General features: G+C 42.4%; 3 protein-coding genes across 3 annotated transcripts in view; 2 read left to right on the forward strand and 1 right to left on the reverse strand.

Annotated features, from left to right (window-relative positions):
- LOC311038541 (contactin-associated protein-like 2) overlaps window positions 1-1425 on the reverse strand; it is a gene marked incomplete at its 5' end in the record, with an annotated part of 6776 nt that extends 5351 nt beyond the window's left edge. Inside the window, one exon of the mRNA XM_084048114.1 lies at window positions 1407-1425. Within this exon, the coding sequence (XP_083904240.1) occupies window positions 1407-1425 (19 nt within the window). The remainder of the gene's footprint in view (window positions 1-1406) is intronic.
- A 22-nt stretch (window positions 1426-1447) lies between these two features.
- On the forward strand, window positions 1448-2713 carry LOC311038542 (gamma-butyrobetaine dioxygenase-like; the record flags this gene model as incomplete). The annotated part of the gene is made up of 1 exon (XM_084048115.1): window positions 1448-2713. The coding sequence occupies one exon, from the start codon at window positions 1448-1450 to the stop codon at window positions 2711-2713; it is 1266 nt and encodes a 421-aa protein (XP_083904241.1).
- Window positions 2714-4187: 1474 nt separating this feature from the next.
- LOC311039437 (barrier-to-autointegration factor-like) lies at window positions 4188-4460 on the forward strand (the record flags this gene model as incomplete). Its single annotated transcript, XM_084049319.1, has 1 exon — window positions 4188-4460. The coding sequence occupies one exon, from the start codon at window positions 4188-4190 to the stop codon at window positions 4458-4460; it is 273 nt and encodes a 90-aa protein (XP_083905445.1).
- Between the last annotated feature and the right edge of the window lie 5540 nt (window positions 4461-10000).

Below are 10000 nucleotides of genomic sequence, written 5' to 3' on the forward strand. Positions count from 1 at the left end.
GTGTGTGTGTGTGTGTGCGCGCGCGCGTGCGTGTGTGCGTGCGTGCGTGCGTGCGTGCGTGTGTGTGTGTGTGTGTGTACAAACCTGCTCTGTTCTCTTGCTCCTCTACTGTATGTCTCTCCCTGTCTGTCTGTGAGCCTATGGTGATCTACTGAACACTCTGGCAAGCATCTCTCTCTCTCTCTCTCTCTCTCTCTCTCTCTCTCTCTCTCTCTCTCTCTCTCTCTCTCTCTCTCTCTCTCTCTCTCTCTCTCTCTCTCTCTCTCTCTCTCTCTCTCTCTCTCTCTCTCTGCAGTGTAGTCCAACCCCCGCTCTGACACAGCAGCTGGAGAATATCTGGAAACCGGAGCAGCACTGATACGGATCAGGAATTGGTAGAAGATAAGGTAGGGGTTAGGGTTACTTACTTACTCATTGTTCTGTGGACACACTCCCATGGTTCATTAAGAATTCCAGGTTGTGACCTTAGGACCACCCACCTCATACATAATTTAATCTATTCTTTAATCTATTCTGAAGTACTTTATTTATTTATGTATTTATGTATGTATTCATTTATTGAGTACACAGTTATGCACAGTATATTTAATTTACTTTTGTTATGTTGACATTTAAAATGTTGTCTCTCCTGTTATGATCATCTATTTTGTAACTGTAACTCATGGGAACTTTGTTTATTAAACATAATGAAATTAAAAGGTAGGGTAAGTGATATTGTTTGGTATTCTTTCTTTTTTTTTGTTAAAAATGTTAAAGTACTATATTCTGATAGTAATCATTGCTACTGAGCGTTTGTTCGGTCACAGGGGTCTCTCCAGCTCTTTAGTAAACAGAATATAGTACATTTTCAGGTAGGTGACACAATTTAAGCCAATCAGGAGAGAGCACTGAAAATGCATTTTCTGTTTAATTAAGAGCTGGAGAGACATGGGAGACTCCTTTTACTGAACAAACACTCTATAGCAATGAGTACTATCAGAATATAGAGCTATTTAACACTTATTTTAACCAAAGTCAATTACTTACCCTACCTTTAAATCATAATTATTAAACATAATAATTAATTGAATTTGAATTGAAATCAATTTGTGCTATGTTGGAATATCCATGTATGGTCATGAAACCTTTTCCCAATGACAATTTGCTCTGATTCCTTAACGTCAATTTGTGCTGATGCTGGCGCCGCCGATTTTTGCGGGGGTGTCAGGCATGCCTATATTTGGCTACATAATGTAGCCTACATAATGTAAGGTAGTACTTTCCAATGAATTGCTTCATCTTTAATGGACACTGTTGACGTGGCAGAAGGAAGAGTTTCAGTGTAACAGTTCAGTCTGACACCTGACCAGGAAATGCGGTTAAGCTCCAGGAAACACTCAAAAGAAGAATGGCAAGTGCATTCGTACGATACGTCCTGCCAGCCATGTTGCAGAGAAGCAGGTCCGTAATGGCCTGCCAGGCTTTTAAGCCCCTTTGCAGACCACCTTCCTGTCTGACGTCAGTGCAGCGTTGTGGGCAGCAGACACCGGCGGCTGCCATCCTCACCGTGGCTCCCAACGGAGTGAGACAGGCATGGGCCCTGGATGAGGACAGACTGGTGGAGGTGGAATGGGGAGACGGGGGTAAAAGCCTCTACCCATTCACCTGGCTGAGAGACAACTGCCAGTGTCCGCTGTGTACCCTGCAGTCGGCGCAGGCCCGCCGTCTGCTGCTCTCCCAGCTCGACGTGTACACAGGAATAGACACCGTTCAGGTCACTGACAACAAGGTGTCCATTATTTGGCCCGACAAGCACGCTAGTGAGTTTGACCCTGAATGGCTGAGAAAACGCTGCTTCTCCTCAGCTTCCAGGCAGGTCATGCAAGAAGAGCTGTTCATCAATGAGCGTGTTTGCTGGGACTCGACGTTGTGCATCCCCACCGCTGACTTCCAGGAGATTCTCCATGACGATAAGGCGGCTCTGGCCTGGCTGGTGGCCCTGCGGCGTGTCGGTATTGTCCACGTCAAAGGAGCGTCGGTGGAGCAGGGCCAGGTGGCCAGATTGAGCGAGCGGATTGGCTATCTGAGGCTGACCTTCTACGGGCACACGTGGCAGGTTCAGGACAAACCCATGGCCAACAACGTGGCGTACACGTCTGGAGAGCTCGGTCTGCACACAGATTACCCTGCACTGCACAACCCGCCTGGAGTGCAGTTTCTTCACTGTTTGAGTCAAGCCCAGGAGGGCGGTGAGAGCTTGGTGGTGGATGGCTTCCATATGGCTGAGCAGCTGCAGAGAGAAGACCCCGAGGCCTTCTGTTCTCTCACCTCCATGAGGGTGGACTTCACAGACACCGGCAACGACTACTGCGACTTCATGGTTCAGTCCAAGAACCGCATCATCGATTTGGACCATGAGGGTCAGGTCTCCAGGATCAACTTCAACAACGCCACCAGAGATTCTGTGCTGGACCTGCCCATCCATCAGGTCCAACCTTTCTACAGGGCGCTCAAAGCTTATGTGGAGATCATGAACCGGCCCCAGAACGTTGCCACCTACCGTATGGAACCAGGTGACATGATGACTTTTGATAACTGGCGGTTGCTCCATGGACGGAGGAGCTACTTCAACAGCCCTGGGAGTGTGCGTCACCTGGAGGGGGTGTACCTGGACTGGGATGAAGTCATGTCTCGTCTACGGGTTCTCCGCAAGTCAGTCCATGGTGAGGTGTAGGCCTGTCGAACGCAGCTTAAGATCACACCATGTGGGCCTGCAAGGTGTCTGTACCCTGTGTCACTGTGTGAAATAGGCCTTGGTGACAAAATCAAACATTACAATATTTTCTATCGCATACCACAATATTTATATTGTGATCAGATCGTCTTTTTCAGAAATCTACCAGAAAATAGACCATCTACTCGCACGCTCACAATGCATTGTGATCAGCCAATGTTACTATTTGAGACACCTTTAGACAATCTTTAAGTATAAATGAAGGCTTCAGTGTATATAAAACAAGAACAAGACATCACATAGGCCTACTGTATGCCATATCATGATGCAGAGATCAAGACCAAAACCACTATGCTGACAGCATAGTGAGTGACATCAAAGTGGTATCATGGTGCGATCACTTAACCACGAGAGAGAAGAGACTAGGTGGAAGCAAGAAAATTAATTAATTAATGCCATTCACCCCCTACACAGCATGCAAATTATATAAACATTGTAGCTCAGGCTACATTTTAATGCAGTAACATCATAATTTTTTCACTTCCCACCAGGGTTTTCGTCTGATTGATTGAGAGCAGAATCATAGACATGATGGAGGAGGAGGTAGATATGCCGCGGAAGCTTCTGTCAAAGAAACATCACACAGAGAAGAAGGATCTGCAAGCTAAAATCCAGGGCATGAAAAATGCTGTGCCCAAAAGCGACAAGAAGAGGAGGAAGCAACTGACGGAGTACGTTGCCAAGCTGGAAGCTGAACTCCTTCATAGACACCAAGAGGAGGTCAGGCAGCTCACATCTACGACCCCTGCGAAGGTGGAGGAGGTGCTAAATGGAGTGGAGTCAGTGAAGGCAGAAGAAGACGAGGTCCAACAGCCACGTGTCACCAAGGCCCAGAAGAGACGGGAGAGGAGGGCAGCCCAGGACAAAGATTGTGAGATGCTTTTATGCCCATATATGGAGATCCCTGATGTCATCAGTAAATGCCCATATATGGCCATGGTGATATGCCCATATACGGAGCTGAATGATTTGTTTGCTCTGGTGCCATGAAGACACATTGAACTCCTTATATGGTAATGGCTGAGTCATGGTAATATCAATTATACAAATACAAATTAATTAACAGATGTATGTAAAAACAAGTATTATTTATTTCTCTCTTTAAAACCTTGAAGACTTAGTTTTCATTGTGATACTGATATAAGAATTGAAAGGATACTGAGTTAGTTCTATTGATCTGAGCCGGAACACAATAGATTGACTATTGACTGATGTGATTTTAACTTTAATGATCAATCAATCTAGTGTGTTCCGCCACATGCCGAATGACGTCATCAATATGACATCATCAATAACACATATATTTGTGAATATAAATGTAAGGAACGCTGAACCAGTGGTCACTTATTAGCATTTCATACGCAGGGGAGGGTAACCAAATTTGCAGGCACTTTACAAGCAGCTGAGGTCAATCATGTCGACAACATCCCAGAAACACAAGGATTTTGTGTCAGAGCCCATGGGGGACAAATCTGTCATGGCTCTAGCAGGCATCGGAGACATACTCGGGAAAAGACTAGTAGAAAAGGACTTTGACATGGCTTATGTTGTCCTGGGGCAACTCCTGGTGTTAAAGAAGGACGAGGAGCTCTTTAAGGAGTGGCTGAAGGACGCCTGTGGGGCAAATGCCAAACAGCAAGCTGACTGCTACGGCTGTCTTCAGGAATGGTGCGACTCCTTCCTATGAAGCACATTCTGGTCGGTCCTTCCGCGGTGAATCTCGCAGACCAAGAAAAAGAGGAACCATCGGCACCAATTTCCACGCTGCCAGTATAGGCCAAGGAAGTAAATCCCTGAATGTTTATTCAGAGAGAATATTTTAACGCCGTGGCTTTGTAGAAAGTGAGCCACTTAGAAATGTGTGTCTATCGTCTGCCTTGTGCGTCCACACAAGTGTTGGACCGATCAGCGCCAAGTCTCTTGTGCACGCTTGCCAGTAGGTGGAGGAAGTACCTCTAGACCAGTGGTTCTCAAAAAAAGAATCCGCCAAGGACCCCCAAAGTATGTGGCCGTGGACCCCCACCTGAAAATATGTTGTGCCAGGGACCCCCAGAAGCAAAGATTTGTGTTAAAAATGTTCGACTTTAAAAAAAAAGATTTTTCGGAGCTCGGAGCTTGTAGATCTGCTATTTTTGAATAGCCAAAGTATAAAATATGGATAAAGGGGTTAAAAATAATTCTGACGCTTTATTAACTTTTGCTGGGGACCTTCTTGGGGTCCCTGAGCCCACTTTGAGAACCAATGCCCTAGACACATATTCTTTTCCATGTTTTATATATATATTTATATATACACTAGATGCCCGTTGGGAATGATTTACAGTAGGACTACGTGACTGCAAAGACAAAACGGAAGGTGGGGGGAGACGGATATCCACTTTATGGAGCCTTGAATCTTTTCAGTGCTTTCTGTGCTTTGTTGTAAAGACTGTGTGGTGAGGCTTTTTGAAGATTGTGTCTGTCTCAAGACAAGAGACCATGAAGAGACCTACCCAACCATCCTGACCCCACCAAAAACTGTGTTAGTCAAGAACCCGAAACTCGCGACCAAATAAAGTAAAGAAAACAAAAATAAAAAATATCATAGTTGCACAATAGCAGCACAATTGTCAGGACTGAGATAAGATGGGAGGTAATATCAAAAACTATAAAGATTGGCCACTTTGATTTTTGGCATGGTGTTAGGTATATGGGCATAAGGTTTTAGAAACCACCACAAACAAGTTGGGCTGGCCCTAAGTCACTGGTTCTCAAACCTTTTCATGTCAAGGACCCCCAAATTGATAAAAAATTGACCCCCATATAAGAGAGGATGTATACGGTGTGGTTCTATAGCAGTGATTCTGAACCTTTCAAATTTCAAGGACCCTCAGTTTGAACAAAAAGAACCACATGCCCCCGTAAGGGTCCATTTGGTTCCATTTGTACACTCAGAGTTACAAACCCACAAGGGTCCATTTGGTTAACTATCAATGATTTGGCTGTGGACCCCCTGGAACCCACTTTAAGAACCACTGCCCTATAAGTGCATGGGCGATATGCAGAAACTCCAATATTAGACGGGTCAGTATGGTTGAACTCCCCAAAAATGTATACAAAATGTTTTTTGTTTGGATTATGTTACTATTGGGCTTACTAAATATAAAAAATAGGAAAATCTAGCTGCAATCGTCCACCATGGCAGCTTCGAATGGCTATATCTCAATTACTATTCAAAGTACAAAGCTGTTTGGTGTCTTACCCAAGGTTTTACGGCTCAGGGAATGTGACTGAATCAGTGAAATTACCATCAGTTAATTATTTATTGCCAAATCAAAAATGGCACCCCAAGGTGATTCTACTGAATTGCGCAAAGAACAACAAATTCACTTTTTATTTATTTTATTTTTTATAGAAAATGAACAATAACTCACATTTAGTAAATATTAAAAGGGTAAAAAAAAAGAAGCTTATTATATCTATTGCTTGTGAACTTACTTAAACACAAAGTAATCAATTAGTGCACTAAGCCAGGTTTGCCAGCCCATTATAGGCACTTATACAGTCACTATTCATTGTCATCCTTGACTCCTCTGGAAGAAATGTATATGGAATTGTCACATTCCTCAAGTTGACACAGTCCACAGATAGTAGTACATGGTAGTCCATATCTTCAAGAGCAGCGGAGTGTCTTGCAGGCCATGGAGCAGTTACAATGAAAGATCAAGAGATTGTCTGGAGCAGCATTCATTCTTGACATACAGTGAGTGGGTGAATTGATTATCCTGCAGGTTCCACCCCTAGTTCATGCCCTCTTCTCCCATCCCTGCTTAGGGGGAGCAGTTTAGGGTTAAGTGTCTTGCTCATGGACACCGGGGCCAGGAATTGAACCTTCTGTTTCCCTGGCAGCCCATTCAGCTATGGCCACCCACAAGAGCAAAGGACAAGGTCTCCTTATGGAAGCTTATGGAAGGCAGTCTTCTTGCCAACACCAAAAACTGTTTTTTTATTTTTTATTTATGGAGTCAAGACCCAAGACAAAAACATCTCTTTATGAAAAATGTAGTAGGTTTGAATATATATGAATACAAGATACATCTACAGCAGAACAAGGCAAGAAACAACATTGAATATATTAAAAATAGAAAGTTAATAAAATTAAAATAAATATCAAATATCATTATATTAGATATAGTATTAGATATCTAATATTATTTCAGATACATATCTAAAGTAACATAATTACAGAGCATAATATCAAATATAGTTCCATTAGATATAATATTAGATATCTAATATTATTTTAGATACATATCTAAAGTAACATAATTACATACAGAGCATAACATAGTGTTACAGGTCACCTTATACAAGCCCTGCCCCCTCTGCGTACCACAGATAGTTCAATATTGTCACCTTCTTAAACTAATGCCCTTCTTAAAGTAATTGTCCTGAAAAGTTTTTCAGGAAAACCGATTTAAAAAAAAACTGTAAGATATTTCTTAATCATTTCACCCAAAACGTTTATAACAAATTATGACTACATAAAAAGAACACTGTCTGTCAGTCATGTAACATAACAGATTTAAATAGGTTTAAATAGGATTGAACCTGACTTAGGCCAAACGATTTAGTGATTTATTTTTACTTAGGCCAAAAAAATGGCCTATTTTGGCCCAAGTCACACTAGGGAGATAGGCCATTAAACTAAAGGGGGAGGGAACTGCACAATCCTTTTCAATTAGGAGAGAGTCGATTTTACCAGAGGTGGCCAGTGTCATTAGGCAAAAATAAAAATGTCCTCAAAACATGACTTAGGTCATTAGTTTAAGAAGGTGACGATATGTGATTGTCTATGTACCTTGTATAGGTTTAATGCAGGGAAGTTTGCCGGTCTTTTGGCAGAGGTACAGCAGTGGCTGAACAAACCCAGTGACCACAGTAATTAACACATATATAGTTGCAACAAACATCATTTCATCTGAGTCCTCTTGAATGAAACCAATGACAAGAAGAACACCCCAAATAAAGAACGTTCCCACAAATGACACCATGATCAGGCAGATGATAGTGAAGGCTCTCCTCTTCATGCTGTTGTCCCTCTCCCTCCCCACCTCGCCTGGAGCAGGCTGCTTCAGAGCCCTGAGAACGGCAAGGCTGCACAACAGCATCACTGACACGAAAAATGTCACTTGCCCCAAAAATAAGTAACAAGTTAAGTCGTTATAACCGATCAGCATGTATCCTACTGATACCACAATGATGACCAACCAGGCCAACACAGAGCAAGCCAATCGGTACCTGAGGGGTTTGTACTTGAGGAACAGCACCGGGTGAACCACTGCCATGAATCTCTCTACGCAGATACAGCACTGGAAGATGGGACGCCCACTGAAAAAGAACGCCATAGTGAAGTCGTCAAAGGGTATGAGTTTGGGTTTGATTAGAAGAAGGGGAAGACATAACAAGCTGTAGACGATCTCACATACACTCAGATTGAGTGTGAAGATCTCTTTGGCCATTGTACCAGCTGGTCCGGTAAAAAGCAGCCACAGAACCCAGCTGTTGATGGGGACTCCCAGGACCAGGTTGATTGTTGTGCAGGTGTAGCCTACGATGTCCGTGTTGCTAATGATGGAGGACTCATTTGATGTGTTCATTTTCCTGACAGCTTTGATTTGAACGGGCTCTCTGTTTTCACAATTATGTGAAGTCTTTTGGAGAGACAGACACAGGAACAGACAAAAGGGGAGGGTAAAAGAGAGAGGCCGACAAAAAGAGAGGAACGTAATTAACAGTTTGCTACCGCCACACTATTTCCTCAACAGTGAAACACCTCTACAACATATTACTAATCAAAACACCACTACAACATATGCACCATAATAACACCGATCAAAACATATCTACACCATCATTTGAATCAAAACACTAACACATACACCTAATGTTAGATATAATATATTTGCAATCAGACCTTGACCTGTGAAGTCCTCTTGACTGTAAGTTCTGCTGTCCACACATGCAATGTACCACCTGTTAATGTCCTGCAGTGGCTGGATATGATGCAAATAGTTCTCATATTCTGACAGGGCGTAAATCAACTTCAAGGGGCTGGAATGGATATGTAAATAGTAATAATATTCTGACAGGACATCAACACGCAGATGTCAAAACTCAGTCACACCAGTGAAGCAGAGAGTCATCCCATGAAATATCAGGGCAAATAATCATTTGTAATTGAAGAAACAAATATACACTATTAGGTCAGAGTCACAGATGATAAAATCTGCTTAAAATCCTTTCTTGAACTTAATCTGTGCATTAACCACTTAAACCCCATCCGTACTGTGGGGAAAGCCTTTCCTGAAAATAGCCGACCTGCAAGCTCAAAGGCTCAGATGAGGGCTGTGGACATTCAGGAACCCGCCTATACCAGTGACATCATCGGTAGGCAGGTTTGGTCATTTCAAACAAGATTCCAAATGTTTTATATTATTTTGTATTATTGCGAGAATAATGGCTTGTGTTATAGAATGCTAACTTCAGGAATAGAAAGCCTGCAGTTTCTATTAGCTTGGATTCCCCATCGATGATGTCACTGTGAGCTGTCCACAGCCCTTCTCTGAGACACAGAGTAATAGACAAAATGGTACTATATTATAATGAGCATTACTGAGGACAGTACTGTATATGAAAAAAGAGAGAGAAAATGGGTGAAGTGCTCCCTTAACTCATTTAGACCGGGAACGCATCTGTGTCATTTGGGATTTTAGGTATAACCATCATTTTATACTTGGCAAAACATTGTGAATATTTGTGTAAATATTTGAACATATTTTTAAAGGGAACATTTTTGACTCAAATCTTTGCTTCTGGGGTCCCTGGAAAAAAAGTTTTTATATCAGTGGTTCTAAAACTTTTTCATGTCAAGGACCCCTAAAATGATATGGCCACGGACCCCCATCTCAAAATATTTTGCAATAGGGACCCCAGTAGCAAAGATTTTAGTTAAAAATGTTCAATTTAAAAATATATATATTCAAAGATTTGCAAAACGTTTCATGATTTTTCAAAAATAGCAGATCTACAAGCTCATAGCGTGACACTCAGTGCCGCGCTATGAGCTTGTATCTGCTATTTTTGAATAGCCAAAGACATTTTAAGAAATGACACAGATGCGTTCCCGGTCTTAAAGGCGTAAGTTGTCTTCCTAAATGGTTCACTATTTATTATGGGAGTGACACC

The sequence above is a fragment of the Gymnoscopelus microlampas genome, assembly GCF_963454915.1.
Source record: "Gymnoscopelus microlampas genome assembly, chromosome: 22".
In the NCBI taxonomy this organism is placed as follows: Eukaryota; Metazoa; Chordata; class Actinopteri; order Myctophiformes; family Myctophidae; genus Gymnoscopelus; species Gymnoscopelus microlampas.